We start from the raw sequence: 23,278 nt of genomic DNA, 5'->3' as shown, positions 1-23,278 counted from the left end.
TTTCATTGAGCTTTTTTTACGTTTCATTTTATCATCTTTTTTTTCATATATTGAAATTAACTTCAACTTGAGTTATTGATTGAATTAGTTGATTGAGTTTGATAGATTTAACTGTTATAACAATCACTTTTTCTTGCTCAATAAATGCTGCAACTGTTAACATGTTAATTGTTGATTAACCTGGAATCAAATGTTATTGTAAATCATCTGCTTACCAACTGTTTATTGATTATTGATGTTGCTCTTGGAGTTGCTTCTGATTAACTGGGAATCACTTTTTTTTAACTCTTTTATGGTGCTTTTACAATTGATGTGATTAACTGTGTACAATTGACTTTCAATTGTTGCGTGTTTAACTTGTTACCATTCAATTAAATACCATTTTTGAGCCATCATCATCACCATCTAGCGCAACAACAGCCTTTAACATGAACAAGAAAAGATGATTTAAATTGATTTGATTTGCCTGAGTGAGATTATAAGATTCAGTAACAGTAATACTTGAGACTATTTTCAATTGTAGTTCAACTGGTAAGCTTGTTATATATTGAATAATTAAAGGTGAAAGTTAATTGTAGCAAGTGTTAGACTATTTTTACACTTGTAATATCACTGGATTCCAAGTGAACCCAAATCTTGCATTTTCAATCTTGAATCATTGTCTGGAGTTGGCCAAAAAACCAATCAATTATTTTACATTTAAAGATGTAAATTAAAGCATAATTAAGTTAAAAACAATCAGTGAAAGATGCTGTTAAATGATTGATACCAAGACTGATAGACATAGTTTTAGCCATACAATGGTTAAAGATGATCGTAATGATGAAGGATAATCGTGCGTATTAAATGGTGAAAAGATGATGAAGGTAAAAAAGGAACCAAGAATTTGGTAAAGATGAAGATTAAGAATCTTTCTTCCATTTCTCAATGTTTTACTTCTCTAGGCTGCTTCAATATTAACCTGTTAAGATGAAGAGAAATGAAGAAAATGAAAAACCTTATGAAGATGAGAAGGGCAAAGGGAATCGGAAGAGAAGGCAAAAGGTAAAGATGATGATGATGATGATGGGGGTAAAAAATCGTGAGGAGGAGTTTTACAGTTGAAGAGGAAAAGTTGCTCGCAATGAAGTTAAATTTTTGTTACGATATTTCGGCTTTTATGTAACTAAACATGCGAGTTGAATGGTGGGTAAGAAAGGTAAGGAAAGGTAAGGAAAGGCAAAACTGGTAGGCATCAAAGTTGATCAAGAAGAGAGAGAAGATGAAGATGAAGATGATGGTGATGAAGAAAGACCAGTCTACCTGTGACCTCCAAATAACACTCAAATCTACGACAGCGGAAGAATTGATTCTTGGATATTAACTAATCAACCCGAAAACCACTTACTTTTTCATCTTTTTCATCTTCTACTTCTCTCTCTCTCTCTCTTCTTCTCTTTCTTCATCTTGTTTTGACCCTCCTTCAGTTTCTCTTCCATTCTCTTTTTCTTCTTCTATTTATTTATCCTTCTCTTATCTTCTCTTTCTTCCTACCTTTTTCTTTTCCTCTCTTTAAACTCACTTGACTCTCCGGCGGACATTAAAGTTTACACTCTCCAGCTTAGTTACATTCCTTCAACCATCAACATCAGACATGGTTTAACACACAACTTTCAAAGTAGACTTAATGATATTTTTTCTTCCTTTTTTTGGGGGTTCCTCAGTGTAAGGTAAATACATACACTTGTTGCCTTAAATAAAGGCCTTCTCTTCGGGCCTACGTTTTACCATCATTTGTTTCTTTGTTATTGTTCATCTTTATCATCATTGGAAAATTGAAAACCATTTGTAATAACCTTTGTTATTGGACATCTTTGTTCAAATTTTGCCATTAAATTTGATTGTCAACATCAACTGAATCCTATTTCAGTCAACTCCAACTTTTACTACAAATGGGACATTCATCTGTGTTATTGTGGACTTTAATTGTTGCTAATCACTTGGATTATCTAAGATTCTCTGGTTAATGGATTAAAACTGGATTTTCTTTCAACAATCATTTAGCACCAGTTTAAGGACTTGATATTGGACATTTTATGGATTGCCCGTCACATCAAAAATCATTGACAATAAATTGTTATTGATTTCCATAATTTCCAATCCGATCCAAATCAGTTTTGCTTTTAGTTTTCTTGATACATTCAGGATTGATTAATACATCATACCAACAATTAACCAATATTTTTCCATTTAAATATTGTTATTTTAAGATCATAAATAACACTTTTCAACACATACACACATAATTAGCTGATTGTAAGTGTTGTGATTGTTATTGTGAAAGGAAAGGAATACCATCTTAACCAAACTTATCCGCACATTTTGCATCTTTTCAATCAATGTCATCGTAATCACGTTTCATTTGCGTTAATCATGCATCGACAAGAGCAATAATTGAATGTTACAATCACCAGTGATAGCGAAAATTTGGTGAAAAGTACGTTTCAGTCTGCATCAATCAGCAAATGTTTTGGTTTACTCGTGAATGGTTGAATCCTGATTTTTGATGAAAACCTTTTTCGAGTTTAATAACATGTTGATCGGTGTTCGTTGTTAACGTGTTATCGTCTGTTATTGTTGGGAAAACAACGTGATTATAATCTCAATTTAACAGATTAATAATTAGGATGACTGGCTGGAAAGCTGAATGACAACAAAAACAACAGCAACAAATTGAGTGTCTTGGTTGGATTCAAATGATTTAACCATCATCTCTACTTTTTTTTCATCTTTCCCCATCCAACAAAAAAAGGTGAACAAAAACAAACGTGCACAAGTGAAACTTGAGTAACGCTTGAGTAGAAGCATCTTGTTCTCTATCACCGCCATCATCCTAATCATCAGCGTCTTCATCATTTTTTTGCTTCTTGTCCTCCAATTTGTTCAGAATGGATTCACTTGCTTATGGTGAACCTTATGGCTCGTCGATAGTATCTCAGTCAACCTTAAAGCGTACTTGTAGTTTGTCCAAGTTTAAGGGCACCAATGAAATATCTTCATCTTCATCTACAGCCTCGTCCTCATCGTTTAGCTCTTCATCAAGTGAATTTGTAACCGTGGTTGAGGTTGATGAAAACCTGAAAAAGAGCCGTCAACAGAAATTTCCTTTTATTGAATGTGAAAATAATCCATCGTCAATGATTATGTCAACATCAATAACACCATCAGTGAAACAAACAACAGACATTGGATCAACAATAGAGCCCTTTGTAACTGTCTTGGAGGTTGGAAATCAAAATCAAAATAGGCAAACAAATGGCCGTGACACAGGTAACATAATCAACAATAATAATATTGTCATCACCACAAACGACAATCATGTCAATAGTCACAATGATAATAATGGCAATAATAACAATAATAATGATAATAAACAGCTGAGTACCACTTTACTCGAGAAAAACATTGTTAATCGTTATCTCAAGACGAAAACACTTGTTGAACAGGTGACTGTTTACAGGCTTCCCGGTGAACGTTTAGGGATGACACTCAAATTTGATGGAGGTGCTAATCTGGATGAGACAATTGAAAATCTTTACATTCAAAACATTAATCCTGATTCACCAGCATCCCGAATATCTGGCTCTGTTTTAGGTAGACTCTGTGAAGGTGATGAAATTTTAGACATTGCCGGTGAACCAGTAAACACAATGACGCGAAAAGAGTGTGTAGCTGCTCTTGGAGATGCTCCAATTTGCTTCAAAATGTTAGTTAAGCGACAAGAAACCGTTTCTGTTGCTGAAACAACAGCTCCGTTACAGTCAACAGTGGATGGTACAGCGTTAACCACAACACCGCAAACTGGAGAGGTTGACTACCATAAAGCAACCTTACGAAGAGTCGACTCTGAAAATGCACTCACACCACCAATGCGAACCCGCCGACAACCGCCTCCAGTACCACCAAGAAATTCAACTACTTCGCTAACCAGTGGCAATAGTTTTCGCTCACCAATTAAACCTCCTGCACGTAAAAGGCCTTCTCAACCACCACCACTACCTCCGAGACGAGCCAAGGATACAACTGGTAAATCTGTGACCAGTAATCGACCGCCATCTGATCTTCAGACTGTTAGTATTAATGGCAGCAGTGGATCTTCTGGTGATACTGTTATACAAACCAATACTGGTTACTCTGGTGTTTCCGTTGACTCTCATCAAATTGTTTCTTTGGTCAACTCAAATGGCACTTCTTCCGTGATTGTTGATTGTAGCCATAAGGGATTAGAACCGGATCTAGGTATGACAGTAAAATCCATGCAAACACCAAAAGAGAATGTTAAATTGCCAGCTAACAACCAATTAAAGATTAACGATGTAGACTTTAGTGATTCACAAGATTTATCTTTTGACTCTACCACAATGGGAACACCTTACTTGAACGGTACTAGTGAAATGATTATCCAAGGGATCAAAACAACGGACACCAAGAATAGTAGAGACAAATCTAGTTTATTTGATAAATCTAGAAATATTTACGATGCACTTTTACCAGCACCACCAGAGCTTTACATGGACACAGTCTCACCCAAAGTAAATTTGGTAAGTTTAATTTTATATTTTACATATGTTTTCAATTTATCAGCTGTTTTCATTAGCGCGTTATTAGATTTTTTTAAAACTTTTCAATTAACATGATAATCATCCATCATGAAATTAATGCTTAAGCATGTTGAAAAAAATAGTTGTCTATTTGCGTTGTATTTGTAATCTGATATACAAATGTTTGCCTTGTTAAAGTAACATAAGTTGATCTTGTTCTTCTTGTCATCTTTTTCTTGTTACCATAATCTTGTTTGGTTGAAAAGGGTATCGAATCGGATTCTGATGATACTGGAAGCTCAGTATCAACTATCATTGAAAGATTCTCCTTTACTGGTAATTCGTGCCCATCAAGTGATTCATCTTCCAATGGTTCAATAAATAACAGTTTCAGACTCCCTGTAACCGGATCCAACAATGTAACATCAGTACCTTCATCTTCATCACCATCTCCATCATCCACTGTCATTACCTCCAACACATCTGGAAACCTTTACAATTCATCCTTTTCATCATCCTTAAATCATGATTTGGGTAAAGTTCTTGATCCTTTTGAGAAACTTCGTCGTGAATTTGATGAAAAAGGGTCTTTAGAAGAGCTTATTGCTGAAGCTAAATCCGGTTTTTCATTGGATAATCTTATACATGAAAAGAATGAACCACGATCAAACCGATCATCATCAACTGATACATCAACAGCCACAACAACAATAAATAGTAATTTATTGTCAGCAAATCAATCTTCATTTCCATGCTCAATTCTTGGACCGCCAACTCACCAAGCTCCATCACCACCGATACCTTCACTTCCTCCCCTTTCACCTTCACGGTATGAGGTTAACTTGGATGATTATGATGACATTCAAAGCATCTCATTAACATATGAAGGCAATAATAGCAATTCAACACCCTTCTGTGAGCCAATCGTTGAGCCACCAAAAAGCTTTAGCAATACCTTTCCAATCATAAGGGAAGAAGGTGAAAGCAGTCTTGAATACGATGATGTAAATGGTGGTCAAAAAACCTCTTCAAAAGTGGACGAAAATTTTATAATGTCAGCAGCTGATGCAGCAATAGCAGCAGCTGATTCCGTTACATTGGACGCTCAAGAGATTCTATCAATTGTTGAAAACATGAAACTGGATGAAGATTTAACACTGATACCATCAATTGAAGAGCCAGTAACAGTTAAACAATTGAATATAGAGCAACAGCAAAGCTACTCCGTGCATGAGGAAGATGAAGAAGAAACCAATTTGCCTAAGTCACCAGTCAACGGACATTCTCCCCTTTCACCATCTTCCTCATCTGCTTCCTCTTCATCTTCTTCCACTCTTCCAGTAACCTCTGATGTATCAATAACCGATGGTGAAGAAGATAAAACGATCCCATCTTTATCATCCCTGTCTGGATCATCTGAGAGAAAAGCCATTAATTCTTACGAGCTTAATCCCGGTGAATCAAAGTCTATATTATCTCCAGATGAAACGTACGCCGATCATCACCATAGAATGAATGGAGATCGAAATGGTCATGTTAGCCGACATTCAAGCATTTGTAGCAACTCAAGCAATGATTCATCTCCGTCTTCATCTTCACTGGTATCAACATCTCCACCATCGTCACCCTCTTCATCCATGATTTCACCCTATTCAACCTCATCATCTACGTCATCCTCTTCTCCATGCTCCAGTGACCCAAGGTCATCCCCAGGCAGATTGACCCGTTGCAGCAAATCCAGTACTCGAGCCTCCACTACAGGACAATCTGTAAACTCATTGATCCCTAAAATGGTTGAATTACCCAATCGTATTACTTCTCGATCAGCTGGAATGTTGAGTCGAAAAAGCAAATCAACTCTAAATCTTTCGTCCTTCTCTGACTTTGACTTTAAACCAAGTCTGATTCCACGGCCAATAACTAGCAACACCAAACCATCCAATATAACCACTGGTTTAAACAGTTTACCACGATCACATCATAACAATTGTAATGGTTATATCGGAAGTTTAAATAATGGTACAGGCTTGAATGGTAAAGGTAACCATCATCATAATCATCACTCTAACCATAATAATCATACCAATAACCATCATCAACAGTCAACTTACATGAATGGGTCAAGCAAAAATGGTTCAATTATCAGGCGATCAAAAAGCATTGAGAATATGAGATCATTAGCTTACAGTGTAAGCTCAATATCATTATCGTCTTCCCCATCAAATGGTCAAGATAATGGTCGTCGAGTAGGAGGAGGTGTTGATTCATTTGGACGATCAAAGGTTAAATCAAAAGACCATTCATTAATTTTCACATCCTCCATCAATAAAAATGAATCTGCCAAAAAAGTCGAGTCGCCATCATCTTTATCTTTTCTCCCTTCCAACACTAACCACAACAATTATCATCATCATAATGGAAGCACAATCAACAACAATCACTTTTATAATTACAATAATCACCAAACCAATGGTCAAGCAAAACCAGCAAACAACTCGTAAGTCAATCATTATTTATTTTCACCTTCATACAAATGAGCTTTTAACCAGAAAAATCTTAAAATTTTCAATTTGTCAACATTCATCTATAAACAAAAAACCAAAATAGGCAACAAATTGAATCACTCATCAATCATGAGTGTCGATAATGGTCCAATTGACATTTAATTTGGACACTAAAGCCTGTCAACACAATCGACATACTTTATTTAGCCCGGAAAGGTCTCTTGTCTACTTGTGTCTTCCTATTAAGCAACTTGGTTGACTTGATATTGTTTTAGTTGGGTGATTGTTTGTATGCATAACTTTGTTAGTTAACCGGTTTTGTGATTGCTCATGTTACTCTTATTATCATTATAAATATACTGTTGAAAATTGTTGTACTTTTGGATGAGACTTTTTGTTTCCCTGTTCAGTACAAATTTCAACATGAAAACTCACACATACAGAAACACACACACACACACTTCAACTCTAATCAACTTCGGTCTGTTGATGATGGTGAGAAATGAATTCAACAAGTGAACAAATCAACATGTTGAACCAGATTGAAATTATCATCCCATTTAAATATAACATTTACCATCGTCCACAACAGTTGCAGAAAAAAAAGATGAACTAAATTAACTGATTGCTAATGAATAGAAATATAAATTGGTAGCAAACAGCGAAAGTTGCCATTCTAATTGTGATACTTTCTCTTAAACCTTTTTTGCATGTTAATTTACAGTATTTACAATTTATCCACATTTTTAGCAGTAAATTGTAAAAGCCTGAAGCAATTGTCATTGTTAAGTGGTTTAGGAAACAATTAACTGACCACTTTTTGACAATCACTACCGACCATTCATTATGTGGTTCCCTGAATTACCATGTTAACATCACTTTCTAAATATCGTTATTACTTGATTATCATATTACCCAAAAATGATTAGCGACTACAATAGACTAATCATGTTTACTTGCAAAAATATAAAGCCTTCATATACTGAGTGGACAATGAACTAAATTAAGTTACAATTATTTATATTAGCATAGCATTAGTATCATTAGTTTCATGTTTCACCTCTTAATTTAAAACTTGCTTACATTTCTCATGACATCAATTATGACAATATTATCTTGTAAATAACAGTTTATTAAATTGCCTTTTTTTCATACAATAACAATTAAGGTTTATGGTCTTCAAATATTAACATTATGTTTGGCTATTCACAGAGTCCAGTTTAAAATCATTGAATGTAATGTGTTTTATGGAAATTATTGTTTCCTTGTAATTATATCTGTTGGTTTATCTGTTCAACTGTTTCAAGAAAAACAAAAATGTTAAATCTGGTTAGTATTTGTTGAATCAAATCATGATTAAGGTTCATTTGAATTAACCCAATTTTGTACATTAACCAACCCCTTTCCCTGCAGGCATCATAACAAACAATTCAAGAATCAACCATTAATCGAATTGGTCTAACCTGTGCCTGGTTGATTCTCAGTTAATAGTGATTATCAAATTGTTATTTCAAAGGACTTGACCTTTCTTTACCTCCATCCTTTTCATCATTACCATCATCAATTTCAAATGAAAATTTCATTTCTTATCTTATGAAGATCATGTTTTTCTTGTTCTTTTTTTTCATTGTATTTTTTATGGATAAAAACAAATGATTCTCATTGATTTAGATACATGGAAGTTTAATTAACACAGTAGAGAAGAGCAATCTAATCAAGATTGTTTTCTTCTAATTAACTTGAGGTCAATTTTCATCTATCTTATCTTTTCAAATTTCCCTCTTCCACCATTTTAAACCGCCAAATTAATTGACGTTAAACAAAAGACGGTTAAAGAAGAGCAGTTCAACTTATTAATCATTCAAGTTTGCTACCTTTTGTTTGCTGTTGTCACTGGAAGTCTAGAAAAATCTTTATGTATGTGAATAAATATCCTTTGGTCTGGCCTTTTCTGTTTGTTATCATCTTTAATCAGATAATTACTAATTATATCCTCAACTCCTGTGAAAAAGTCTGTCTTACAGTTTCCTAGTGATGGTTGAAAAAGATTAACCATAAAAGGGTAACCAAGATTTTATAACAATCCCGATGATATCCAGTCTTTTATTGGAGTGATACACCATTATTACAATTTTTGGCTCTTCTCATCTCTATTATTTGAAGGTATACTTACCTGATTTTGGTTAATGTTCATGTTTTTTTCACTTAATTTGAGCTCATTGTAACAATTTTTCACTTCTTTCTTTTTCTAGCTTCAATAAGGTGTTTAATAATTTTCACTCGTCTGGAAGAAAAGAGGATAAAAGGGTTTCTTTTTTGTCAGTGTCTTCCAATTTGCGCTGAACTCATCCTAATTCAATTTTGTTGATATTTCAACTCTGAATTCACATTCAAGGCACTCTTTCATTATGATGATGATCTTTATTATTGTTATTATCCGCATGTCTAGCAACAACACATAGCATCAGTTATCTTGTCACTTTATTTGTTTCATTTACTACGTTCTGATGGCTGATATAACTTGACAGGTAGACGGTTGCTGTGTGTCTCTATTGTTGACATGATTCATTTTGTTTTAATCATAGTAACAAAAATTGAAGCAACCTCAATTATTAACCATGAGGTATAAACATACAAGTTTTACTTTTTCACTCCAGTTTTACATAATAATAATAATCAGAGTCATCATTAACCTGTCTTGGTGTCATTCATTTGTTGTCCTTTCCAGGAAAAAAATGAGTAATTACTCCTTTATTAAATTTAAATACGATCTCATCAAACTCAACATAATCCATCTGAAGTGCAAAAATTTAATTCTCTTGAGGTCAGTTTCACATATACATGTTAAAGATTTATTTCTTGTGATAAGTTATTAATGTTGACTTTATTTTTGTCCATCTATACAGTTCAATCATTGAATCAGATAATGAAACGAGAATCAATCAATTTTAAACATTTGTTTCATCTTTTAATGAATCTGAAGCCTCTTATTCTATTTATCATCAATGGGTATCAATATTAAGGTTACATTAATTCATCATTAAACCCACAAATAATTTCCAAAAGAAGACAAATAATCTTAATGGCAGTGCTCAATCCAGGAACCAAGCAATCTTTGAGCTAAACAAAAATGTACCTGATACTCTCAATTTACGCCCAAACAATTAACCGGTATCATTAATGTACATCGAAATCAAGTGATGACAGTGATCATAGCACTGATGATGATCAGGCTAAAAGTGAATTCACTTTTGTTGCCAAATTAACGGCCTACCTGAAATTATGATTCAAATGACTGATTGAACTGTGATTCCAATTGTCGACTGGAATATTCGCCAAGCAATATTAGCTGTTAATCATAAAAAGCCACACATAAAGCCAACGTCAGATAATCTACAAAACTTATTCGCCTCTTATGTATCACAATATCGGTTGATGTAAAGCTCACTTAGCAATAGCTTTATTCAATTAGTCAACATTCAGTGTAGCACAATCAACCTTAAATTTGATCCAGTTGACTGTCTAAGCCTTTCTCTTCCTAAAACACTTCTCAAGTAAAAGTAGTCGTATAGCTGTGATAACAATCAAATTAATATGCACATTATCATTTAAAATATTTAAATGGTAAAAATTTTGGTGCATATCATTTTTTTTCATATCAACATCAGTTTTCGGACTTACCTTTACTTTTTGCTTTCAAATCAAGCTAAAGACTAACTATAAACATCATTAGTGGAGCAATTTTGCAGCTATAATCACATTAAAGATGTCCACCAAAAAAAAGTTTCAGATGTGAGAAAGAAATTGAAGATAAAAAAGTAAACCTCTTTCTCTTTCTCTTACTCCGTCTCACGGTTATAACTCTGTCAACTGAACATAATAATTTAGCTAGTAGAACAATTATCGTAACGATTATTTGCTACTTGAGACATCATTTGAAGCAATTTATCTGACAAAATATATGCTCATGTTGATTGTAGACCTGAAACCGGGAAAGAGCGAGCAAAAAAGCAACAATTTAAAGATGATTAAAGTGAATATTAATGTGGACCAACTTTCGGCCAACATTGCACTGTGGACATAAAATTCATTGAAGTTTATCAATCTAATTTAGGTTAATAGTTACTTTCTCCATGGTTAATTGTTGTCTCCTCCTATGTATTATCCTTAATGGATTGTAATGGTGATGACAATGATGATTACGGCCAATGATTATGGTGATGATTAGAGTATGAAGAAATGCAATTGAAAACCATTCTTTGTTTGTTTACCAGTTTGGTAATACTAAATGGTCCATACCAGGTTATTTAGAGAAGCATTTTTCAATGATTAAGTAAATACTAAATGATTGTGATGAGAAATTTTAAGATCAATTTGAAGTTGAATTGTTGATCATCTCACAGTTTGTTCATAACTACTTACCTCAATTGTCTTTTGCTTCTTCATTTTTCATTTTTCAATTGTTGTGCTATTGCAATGTGTTTACCTACTAAAAGTCTCATTGTGATCAATTTCATCCCAATCCAATTGCTGTCCTTATGTCAACTTGAAATGCTTGGAATGGTGTTGCTGATGATGATGATAATGATGATAATAGTAATGATAATAGTGATGAAAATTATAAGTAAACAATAAGTTAACAACAAGAAGCGATGCAATCGGAAGCGCGTTAAAGCATATCAAAAAATCATTGAGTCGATTATTAAAGTAGTTTAACAATGATTTACTCTAACAATTTACTTTCACGCCGTCAGCTTGTGAGTATAAACACTTTCCTCCTCCTGATCACAGTAAACATAAATTGTGATTAACCATCAACATCTAATGTCCGTGTTGAGACAAAAGCCGAGTCTACCATTTGAAACAACCAGATCAATAATTAGATTACCTTTCAATTGATTAACATCATCCAGAGTAGACAATTAACTGAACCATTGAAAGCAGTTGAAATTTCATTTTCAATTTTAACAGTTAAAACCGGTAAAAATTTGCAATATGAAAAGAAACCAAAATGAACCCAAAAAGTATCTAAATCAAAGCTGGTGTAAACCCAAAAATGGCATGAAAAGTGTTTCCAAGTGATTCCTTTAATATCAATTTTAATTATCATTACTCTGACAGGGAATGAATGAAAAAAAAACGTTCAATAAATTACTTGCAATGATTAACTTTTGAATATTAATGTTTCAACTGACAATGTTAATCAAGTTAAACAACCTTTAACTCATATTTTTGGGGTTTTGATAGCCATTTCCTTATCCAAACTTTAATCTCTGTGTATTACAGTAATGATTAAGTTGACAGTTGATGGTGTAGACTCTGTTGAATTGTGATTAGTTAGGATACAAAAATAACCCCTAAAAGCTATTTAGTTAATAGTTTAGTAAGGTCAAAAATGTTGCTGTAAACCTGTCGGTCAGTCAATGTTAAACCTTGTAGTTGCTGTTGAAAATGCCTTAAAACATCTTCCATTTATCATCATCTCTTTCTTTTTCCTCTTTTTTATCCCTTATTCTCTCTCTCTCTCTCATCCTCTCATCAACTAGTTGTAACTATGCTCAAGGGCTAAGGGTTGATCACTGAATTGGTTCCGGTTCTGATTGAAATCATGGCTTCACGGAAGCTACCTCAGAGTAACCCAATCTGTATTTTGTATAAAAAAAGTGCAGAAACAAAGTAACTTGAATTTTCAACTTCAAATTGATATTTTTTTTCTGGTCATGTTTTTTTTCTCTACCTTATTGGTTCAATTTTAGGTTTCAATTTTACCCTATTCCTGGTACAAGCTTTGACCAGAAGAAGGTGGATCAAAGAGTTATCTCCATCTTTATAACACCAATTTGGTGATACTTTTTTTTAAATACAAGTCAATGTACAAAACAATCAATTGATGTTGTGCTTTTTTCTTGTGTTACCGGCCAATCTAATCATTTATTCAAGTTGAATCTTATGCTTTTGAAAATTGTATTCACTCTGTGAAAAGATGTAACCTCGATTACATGAATTGCAGCAATTTACATAATTGTCAGTCTCAACTGTTTTTCACATCAATAGTTAACAAATATACAATTTACAATTCAACGTGAACATTTAAATATCAAATTATACCTTTTTTACCACCATCTTAATCAACTTGTATTAGTTAATTAGATTAATTTCAGCGCAAAAGAAAAGGTAAACAGTGCATTTGCACACATTTTGCGGGTTAAAAACCTGGTTATTCATAAACTGAATTTATCTCAGGTTGTTGCTATAAATGGATAAGTCAATGATTCTGAATGAATTGCTCATTTGATCAGTCGTTGAATCAACGGTTAATCATCTGATAAATCAACCAAATGTGATTGATTGTTTTAAAAATGAAAAAAATTTCAACCTCAAAATTTTGCTATTTCACTGACTTTCATGTTTTATTTCATCTTTAACTTGGCTTTGCTTTTTTACCTCCAACTTGGATTTCATTAATCAACTTCATAATTGTCAGATTTTCATCATATTATCAGATAATTCAAACCATAATTCATGATTTAGTTGATGATTTTGGGTTGATTCCAGTTTGTGTGTTCAATCCAATCCAATTGGCAAAATTCATGAAAACCAAGATTAACATAAAGTGAATGAAAAGAGGCTTCCGTTGATTTTGATTTGACTTTAAATTGCTATTTTCACTTGATGTTTATTACCTGTTGAGTTATAAAACCAGAGAGATAGTCAAAGTTGCCAAATGAATATCAAAAAAAAGTCGGATAAATTTCAATAATTTTCACATCAAAAAATTGATGAAATATCACGTTATTATTGTTATATCATGTTCAACAAACATCATGAATGATAATAACAATGTTGCCGTTGAATCTGATCATTTCATCAATTCAAATTGATCATGAATTTGGATAGATTGAGTACAAGAAAAAACATCAAAAAATTAAACTCGTTTTCATAAATCAAAGCAAAATTGAAAGAATCGACTTTTTTGTATTTCATTGTTTTTTGTCTGTACAACAAAAAACTGGTTAACATTTATATTTACATCAACAATTTCAATTGCTAAACTACTATTATTATTTCATTGTTGTGTATCCCAATTCAATCTGTAATAACTTGTTCAAACCATGTTAATAATAATCATCATCTGGTACAAGAAAAAAATAAGGAACCCAAAAAGCTACTAATAAACCAACTCTAACCCAAAAGGGAGACCAGCAAAAAACAATGAAATACACTTGTTATTACGAGTGGGAAGTTACTACCTTAAAATGTTATTATCATTTTATTAATAGTATTACCATTATTTACATATTAATTAGTTGCCAGTTAATTGTGATTGTAATTGATTATTCTGGTGACCTTTTCAATTCCTCCATTGGATATTTACTTAGCAACTTAACCCAACAAGTCATGTTAAATGAGCAAATCAATTGTTTTTTTCTTCTTTCTCTAAATCAATTAATCATTTCCAATTGTACGATTAAGGGTAATAACAGTCAACCATTATTTAAATTGAACATTTAATTGGAAAGCGCAAAAAAAAGCTACTTTTTTGCTTCAATTTTCAACCTTTTCTTGGTTAAAGTTGCATGATAAATTATCATGGAAACATTAATAAACCATAATTTTCTTCTTCAATCATAATTTAACCACAAAAATCAAGTGATCAATAAGTTTAATGGTGAACACATTTGTAGCTCAACAACCAGTTTACTTACAGATCAGTGTTACTCTTAATTACTTGATTGAAATTTAATAAACACTGATTGCTATTCAACTGACAAGCTGAAAGCAAAAGATGAACAAAATGGTTAACATTTCATGTCAAACATTTTTTCCATTGAACTTTTACCTTGCGTTTTTACCCAACATTTATGCAGCTGTAAACAGTTTTATTGAAAAAAAAGAGTTGTCTGACTATTATTGTTGGTAAAGTTGTAAAGCCAAAAAATGGTTCCTACTTGACCAAAGTACTTTTCATTATACACTTGAGATTATTGAAAATGTGTGTTTGACACCAAATTGTAGGTCAATTTTTTACCTTTCTTCATGATTGCCTTTTTTTCAGACGCATTCATCGATTCAACTTGATTTGTATGAATCTGTGTGTGTGTCTATTGGTCTGCTGTAATCGTGAGAATCTACAATTTTCACATTTCAATTGAGATGCTCTTTTAAATATTGATCAAATTGGTAAACCATTGAGTGTCTGATATCAGTAATAAATAAATAAATAACAATTTCAAGTGACATTTAACAATAGCAGCTGGGATGACCACTTGAATGGGTTGACTTGATAGTAGAGTTGAGACTAAATTTTTAATTTTGTTGAGATTATTTCATTTTTATTTGCATTTTTGCACCGATTCAACGATCCATTTATCTGAGGCTTTATTAGACAACCATTTTCATGTCTATTAATGGCTCAAGGAATTGAAAATGGTCGACAATTAAGTCTTTTAGAAATGTAAAAATAATTTTATTTTTGATTCAAAGTAACTTATTATGATTGATTGAAAATGGATTGAGTATTTTCAATTTAAAAACTCGGATAAACATTGATTTACAAAGTCATGTAAGTCATTGTTGTACCAAAGGAAATACATTTTACAGGTTTATTATTACATTATAAAGTGTAATATCTTGAGAGAGAGCAAAAAATTAAAATTGATTTAAAAATTGAACTTAAATCGTGATTATTTTAATTTCATCTTGTTTTAAGTTGATGGTTAATTTCAGTTAACTAGTCAAGTTTTATACCCAAAAGTACATTGAGGGTTAACTGTTACATTGAATTGTTATGAGATGAAAATGATAATAATAAATGGAAAGATAATGGAATATTATCATTGACCTCATCATGAATTTTTTCAAGTTACCGGTTATTCTGGTTGAAAATAAAAATGAACTGTTCAGTTAACTATTTCTTTCCTATTAAGTTGGTGTATTTTTGCTCTGGTTTTGTATGGTAAAAAAAAGCGTCTGTTTCAAAAAAACATTAAGACAATTAACTTTGACTGTTGAAAAAAGGAGTAAATTGTTAATATATTAATTAGAGGCAACTATGGGAAGCTAAATTTTCTTGTTCATCAGCATCATTGCCATCATCATTATCATTTTCATCTTCATCATCATGTTTACATGAGAGTTAATGGTGGAGTTGAATTTTGATATAATACAAAAGAGATGAGAAGCAAACTGTTGAACGAGAGAAGCTGCAACTTCAGATTAGATTGACCTGAATCATTTGTCTTCTTAACTGGCGATTTGATGCTCTTCAATGGCCACAATTTAATTGTAATCAGCAGCAAAAGTAATTATTAGCAGAGCGTGGTTTCGATCCACGGACCTCTGGGTTATGGGCCCAGCACGCTTCCGCTGCGCCACTCTGCTGATATTGAAGATGGATTGGCAGTTGTTTTAATGTTGGCTTGTTAATTGTTGATTTAGGTTCAATTTGATTGAATTTGTGTCTTCTAATGAGTTCATTTCAATTTATATCTCTGCTTTGTCACTTTGGTTCATCTTACACCTTTTAGGCTTATGTACATGTGTTATAATTATGATTATTCTGGTTAATGTTATTTGTGACTAATTTTGATTTTCTTGGTTTTAATTTTTTTCTTCCTTCTCTTTCTCTGATTAAAGGTGCAATAATAGGAAATCATCATTGGTCCGATGTACGGAGAGGAATCTATTTAATGCTGAGTTTACCCGAAGTAAATCATCGTTAACATCATCCGGTGTTAACATATTGTCTACTTCATCGTCTCTTTTACCTTCCTCGTCATCATCAGCATCATCATCATCATCACCTTCATCGTCTGCATCGTCAACAGCTTCTTCATCATCACCTCCTCCATCATCATTTTCATCTTTGTCAACCACTAATGGTAATCATTATAATCAGTATCTTAACCAAGGCCAGGGCAATTTTAAAGCGCAACAACAACAACAGCAATTCCAACAAATGTCCAATTCGCACAATCGAATGGTCGATTTAAAATTAGATTTAAGTGATGATGAAAAGGATGACATTAAAGAATTGGAAGAACTGGAAGAGTTTATCGCTCGAGAAATGAAATGTAAATCAGAGTCTGATGATTTCTTGACCGATGAATTGTTTTCTGATCCATTGGTTAACAACAATAATGGCCTCAATCGTAAAGATAATGGTAATAGTAATAATAGTAATATTAATAATAGTTTAAGTATCAATGGTACTTCAAATGGTTGCCATGAGGTTGACTCAATACTGGACAAATCACTGGAATCAAGTTTCTCAAGTAGCTCCAAAATATTAGGCTTTCCAACTATTCCGGAAGAGCAAGAAGAACATCAAAGTCTTGAAATGATTAATGAAGATAATCAACGACAACAGGAGGAGGAGCAAGAGCAACAGCAATCAAACGAGTCAACAAACATTGAAAAAAATGAGATAAGCTTGGTATCAGAGATCAGAATGAACGATGAAATGGATAGAGCTAAGCAGATTAACGGAACAATGGTCAATGGTCACAATAATCACCATAGCCACCATAATCAGCAAACGTCTCTTGAGGGAAACCACGAGCATGATCTGAATCGGACAAACAATGGGGACGATGATCAAGAAGATCAACAGAAAAATACTGCAAATTCAAGAGTCAAGTACATAGTTTTCACAAAGATCATTGATTTATAAAAAAATATCTTCAGAATTTACTTTTCAACTGATGTTTCATTTTTTTTGTATTTTATCATGAAATTGAAAGAAAATAGGAATAGACAGAGAAAGAGAATAGGAAAGGAATGTCGAAAAGGCTACTAAAAAATATAATTATATATATAGAAAGGCGGTTACATTGTTTTCAAATCGTTAAATATTCCTTGGAAATTCTGATAATTTCAATGCATAGATTGATGTAATTTGTATAAAAAAATTTGAGGGTTTGGCCCTTCAAAAGCCCAAAAAAAACGTATTCAAAGATTGTTAACATTGAACTCGTGCTCATTTTTCATCACATTATTACTTGTCTCTGTATCATGTTCTGATCCATTATGATGAATCATATCCTGAGCAGAACCATCATAATCATTATGATCAACATTATCTTCAACATTATGATCTTCATCAAGATCTTGGTCTTCATCGCGGTCTTGATCATCATCATTATCTTGATCAGGTTCAAGATCTTGGTCAACATCTCGATCTTGCTCATCGTCGCGTTCTTGATCTGCATCGCGATCTCGGTCTCCATCTAGATATTGATCAGCATCAAGATCTCGATCTGAACCAAGATATTGGTCTGCATCAAGATCTCGATCACCGTCAAGATATTGATCCATTTCATCAATCTCCATGTCGTCAATTTTGGCTTCATCGTCTTTAGTTTCATCGTTTCGATTACCTGGGCGTTTGATAAGATAATCGGCATAGGGTGGATCAACCGCGTGGTTTCTTTTTAAATGACTGGTGACTTGAGGTCTCCAACGATTGGTGAAGCCACATAATTTACATACAAAAACAATATTAAGATGAACAGCTTCATGATGCTCTTGGAAACCCTGGAGACTTGTGAAATTGGCTGAACACAATTTACATAAAAATTGATTATTAAGATATGTATAATTTTTCATCGCCGATGGAGTTGTGACCGGAGTAGAGTTATTATTAGTGGTAGTTGTAGTGGTTGTAGTTGATGAGAAACTTGCTTTGTCACTCATACTTAAATCTTCTGGAATCGCTAGTTCATTAAATTCGTTATTGATTGAGTCTTGATCTTTGATAACAGGTAAGGACGATTCAGCATCATCCTCTAAAGATGACTGTTTATAATCAATAGATTCATTTTCTTTTGGCAAAATGGAACGACGAGCATAAGCTCCATGAGGAGACTTTTCTGGGATAGGTTTCTTCAATTTATGGCTTCCTGCCTCTTTCAGCATATATTCATTGAATGGTGGTTCACATTCATGGATTAATTTCAAATGCTTAGTCAACTGTTGTCTCCATCTAAACGATGTAGGACATTTACGACAAGTCCAAATAACATCAAGATGTATGGCTTCGTAATGCTCTTGGAAACCTTGTAAGGACGTGAATACTGATCCACAGAGTTTACATTTCAATTGATTGTCAAGATGAATATATTGTTTACCCATCGAAGAATCTGAAACGAGGGGGGAAAATAAAGGAGTAAAATGAGAGTTAAAAAATGCTTTAGTACAGGATCAATTTTTTATTCAGATCAATTTAAATCAATTACCTTGTTTATGGCTTGACTGTAATTTAGGAGTTACCTTTGACTCAAGGCACACTCCACCACCGGTCGGCATCAACCCATTAGAAGGGGTTGCAATTAATGATCTACCATTGGAGATAAGATTTTTTGGAGTTTTACTCTGACTACTTCCGTTACTACTGGCTGAAGGTTGGGGCACAAGTGACTTATGGGGTAAAATAACATGAGGGAGTGGAGGACCTTCAGGAGAAAGTTGAGTATTTTTCATAGGATTTGACCTTCTCCGGAAGTTGTCCATCAAAGTAGTGTCAGTTATTTGTTTTGAGTTAGGGTCAAGTTTGACTCTTTTTAAGTATTCGTCATAAGGTTTTCCAAGTTGATGTTTTTGCCTTAAATGTTTGGTCATCATTGAACGCCAAACATCTGTGAAGTCACAAAGTTGACAGTAATAAAGCATACCCAAATGGAAAGCTTCATAATGTTCAGTAATTCCTTGAGCACTACCACAAGTTTTGTTACACTTTGTACATTGGTATTGATCATTGGCAAGTTTGGTGTAACATTCTTTAGAGTTCATCTTAGGCTCCTTGCAGTGTCGCAGACCAGAAGGAAGATCAAAACTTGAGTGTTCACTGAAACTGTTGCTAGTAGATGGGAGATCGAGATGAGATCCAGAATCCTCCGATGATTGAGGTCGACTGATATGGTTTGAAGCTGAGTTGGCATTTCTTCGGGATAGATGATCATTGTAAGGAGGTTGGCAATTATGTGAATTTCTTAAATGCGATATTGCTTGAGGACGCCATTTATCTGTAAATGGGCAAAGTTTACAAGCCCAAACGAGATCTGTGTGCATACCTTCAGTATGTTCCTTAAGTCCACGAAGAGTATCAAATGATTTGTCGCACATCTTACAGATATAATTCTGTAAATTTGGACCGGAACCCAAAGGAGTAGATTTGGCAAATGAGTTTAAGCTAAAACCAAAATGTGAATTATTTGCTTCGTTGTTGCGATTATATTGAGAAGTTGATAGATCCAAAATCTCTTTTAAATAGCCACCTTTGTGGTTGTTTGAAGGCATTAGTGGCTTAGAGTGAAAGTTGTCAAGCATTCGACTAAAGCTGTTACTTCTGGTTTCTTTGATGTATTTATCATACGGAGGAGAAAGTTTATGAGCAATCAAGAAATGATTTGTCATTACTAAAGGCCATTTATGAGAGTAACCACAGATCCTGCAAATCAAAATTGTTTCATATGGCGATTGACTCTGATTATTAAGAGAAAAGTCTGCTGGCCCTTGATTTGATTTATATAGGTGCTTTTCTTGATGCGTCATAGAGTTTCGCGAGAGATCAAGCTCATGTTCACAACCAGCATCAAGGCCTTCATCGTAATCATCTGCTTCTAAGTCTTCCATATCATCATGTAAGTCACTATCAAAATGCCGATCTTCAATGGCCAACATCTGCCGACCTCTCAACTCTTCTTCTTCCTCATCATCATCATGAAATGGAGATAAATTAGGAGTCGTATCGTCGATACGCTGGTTTTGAGATTGTAAATTTCTAAAACAAAAAACGAGATTGGTTAGACATAAAGACAAATTCACTAAGGTATAAATAAGAAAAAAAGATATTCAACAAGTTGCAACTTACGAAAAATTTGGCTGCTTGTTATTCAATTCATGATCATCAACGCGCTTTTTAACCATGAGATGTTTATAGGGCGGAATTTTCTCATGCTTTGATCTCAAGTGTTGAATGACAGATCTTTTCCAACGGTTAGTATACCCACAAATACAACAAATGTAAACCATGTTTAAATGAATGGCATCATAATGTTCACGAACTCTTTCAGATCGAGTAAACTTTTGTGAGCACACTTTGCACTCGTGCCTAGACTCATTGGTTCTACCTTCAGAGTCTGATCCGTCACTTTCGTCATGGTCCATTTTGTCGATATCACTGTCTAATTCATTTTCCTTTGTTCGTTCATGGGGTCTTCGTCCCATTTCAGGTTTAGGAGAAACATTATCCAGTTTGTCAACCTGAGAACTATTACTGTTGATAGCTGGAATCTTTGTTTTATTAGATTGGCTTATGAATGAGCCATAAACTGAAGTTTGATATTCATCTGATCCTGCTGATACTTTACGGATAAGCTTTCTTTTAACTAGAGAGGCATCGTTGTCATGATATCTGGACACATGGTCGGACATAGTTCCTTGACATAAAGTACTGAATCCACACTTAGTACAATCATAGAAAGTTTCCAAATGCTTTTCCTTGTAATGCTTTTTAAACTCTTCAATAGACGGACAAACATCGGGACAATGTAAACACTCATAAAGGCCACCTTCACTAACTTTACAGAAAACATCCAAACGCAAAGAAACGTTAACATAAAGATGCTCCATGACGATCATTTTACTATCATTCATGTGTCCTTCAGATATATCATCGTTGCTCTCACTTTCCGTGTATTGAATGGTGTAAAGGCCATCATTGGACGCAACAGTTGTATCATTTCTTTTTCCTTTTCCAGGCTCAGGCATTTGTCTCATGGAGTCACAGTCTTTGTAGGGCCCAATCTAATGTTAACGGTACTCTGGTAGAGATATGGATCAAGAGAGAGCAACAATTAGAAACAAATACAAAAATAAGGAATCAAAGGTATGGCAGTAATGGGAAATGTTGAACACAATAGGAATAGAGGAACTTAAATTATAAGAAAGAAAAAGAAAGGGGAAATTGATGAAAGCATGCAACAGCAAAAACCAACAAGTGAGACTAGTTTTGACCAAGTTATATTAACCTAGTGATCAGCTCTCAGTTGAAGAAATTAAAGAGAGGAAAAACTGAAGAGGTTGATGACCACAATGGAGAAGTGTGTATGTGAATGTAAGAAAAAAAGGAAAAGTGAGAAAAGAAAGAGATATACCGCAATATATGATTAACATAAGATACTGTTTAAGGATATTAACATCTGAGAAAACTGGTTTGGCTAACCACAATTTAAAAAGGGCGAATGAAAAAAACAAAGCTCCTAAAAGCGATTAATCCACATGGAGATCAAAATCTAAACTAGTTACCTAGGACATTGATAGTTGACCTAATTTCTAAATTCTTAGATTTGAGGGTGGTGATGAAACAAAAAAGTAAAGTTGAACAATAAGTCACTAGATGAACAATAAGTCAACACATAAGAAAAATAGATATACTGAGGAGACTGGGAGAGGAAGAGAGAGAGTGTGAGTGAGCCAGATAGATTGGGCAGAGAGTGAGAGATAGATAGATAGATAAAAAGAAATGATTAGAAATGGCTTGAGATGATTATTCAAAATGTGATTCAGTTTAAGCCGATTTACCATGAAATCATTTAATGACAACACCAAAGGGTAAGCACAAAGTGAAAAGTGAACGTTGAATGAAGGATAATTACCCAAAACTGAACGTTGCTGTTGATCCTTCTTATGTCTTTTGGTCAACAAGAGGTAAAAAAAAGGGCTTAATTAATGTTCAGAAATGTTAACAAACAGAGATGGCAAAGCAAACTGAGAAAACTTTTTCATCTGTCTCCTGTTCTCTCTTTCTCTCTCCCTTTCTTTGTCTGACTTAAGAGACCAAAGAAAGAGATAGAGAGAGAGTCAGACAAAGAAAGGGAGAGAGAAAGAGAAGCCAGGAGAGGTGAAAGAAGAAGAAAAAAAAAGAGAGAATTTTTCATCTCCCTCTGACCCGCTCTTTCCTCTTTTCTTTTTATTCTTCATCTGTCTCTGGTTCTTTCTCACTCTCTCCCTTTCTTTGTCCTGAGTCAAGAAACACTGAAGAATGAGAGAGAAAAAATCAGACAAAGAAGATAAAGAGAGAGAAAAGAGAGAGAGAGAGAACCAGAAACAGATGAAGAATAAGAAGAAGAGGAAAAAGGAAAGAGCGGGATAGAAGGGAGAGGGAAAATCGCTCACTGTTTCTTCAGTGTTTGG

At 33.7% G+C, this 23,278-nt stretch overlaps 2 protein-coding genes, 1 long non-coding RNA gene and 1 other non-coding gene across 9 annotated transcripts; 2 read left to right on the top strand and 2 right to left on the bottom strand.

Moving 5' to 3' along the window:
* Positions 1-1,591: 1,591 nt before the first annotated feature.
* Positions 1,592-17,784, top strand: LOC107364425 (uncharacterized). Of its 2 annotated transcripts, XM_089266794.1 has the most exons (4): positions 1,632-4,580; positions 4,847-7,077; positions 8,297-8,413; positions 8,498-8,638. In XM_089266794.1, the coding sequence occupies exons 1-3, from the start codon at positions 2,928-2,930 to the stop codon at positions 8,406-8,408; spliced, it is 3,996 nt and encodes a 1,331-aa protein (XP_089122920.1). In that variant the 5' UTR covers positions 1,632-2,927; the 3' UTR covers positions 8,409-8,413; positions 8,498-8,638. The 2 variants fall into 2 exon arrangements, with proteins under 2 accessions (XP_015787249.2, XP_089122920.1); XM_015931763.3 differs by lacking the exons at positions 8,297-8,413; positions 8,498-8,638 and adding an exon at positions 16,721-17,784 and having other exon boundaries at positions 1,592-4,580.
* On the top strand, positions 8,938-10,867 carry LOC107364427 (uncharacterized). The gene is made up of 4 exons (XR_016198181.1): positions 8,938-9,247; positions 9,337-9,707; positions 9,813-9,908; positions 9,991-10,867. It is a non-coding gene; the product is annotated as an uncharacterized LOC107364427 (long non-coding RNA).
* TRNAM-CAU (transfer RNA methionine (anticodon CAU)) lies at positions 16,394-16,465 on the bottom strand. The gene has a single exon. It is a non-coding gene; the product is annotated as a tRNA-Met (tRNA).
* Positions 17,746-22,845, bottom strand: LOC107364426 (uncharacterized). Of its 5 annotated transcripts, none has more exons than XM_015931764.3 (5): positions 22,667-22,845; positions 22,391-22,527; positions 20,955-21,906; positions 19,321-20,864; positions 17,746-19,224 (listed from the first exon to the last, which is right to left on the bottom strand). In XM_015931764.3, the coding sequence occupies exons 3-5, from the start codon at positions 21,860-21,862 to the stop codon at positions 18,035-18,037; spliced, it is 3,642 nt and encodes a 1,213-aa protein (XP_015787250.1). In that variant the 5' UTR covers positions 21,863-21,906; positions 22,391-22,527; positions 22,667-22,845; the 3' UTR covers positions 17,746-18,034. The 5 variants fall into 5 exon arrangements, with proteins under 5 accessions (XP_015787250.1, XP_025017112.1, XP_015787252.1 ...); XM_025161344.2 differs by having other exon boundaries at positions 22,741-22,845; XM_015931766.3 differs by having other exon boundaries at positions 22,240-22,845.
* Between the last annotated feature and the right edge of the window lie 433 nt (positions 22,846-23,278).

This window comes from Tetranychus urticae, chromosome 1 (assembly GCF_039701765.1).
Source record: "Tetranychus urticae isolate SD_2017Ah chromosome 1, NJAU_TeUrti_SD_1.0, whole genome shotgun sequence".
NCBI classification, from domain to species: Eukaryota; Metazoa; Arthropoda; class Arachnida; order Trombidiformes; family Tetranychidae; genus Tetranychus; species Tetranychus urticae.
This window is presented reverse-complemented; position numbering and strand designations above follow the sequence as displayed.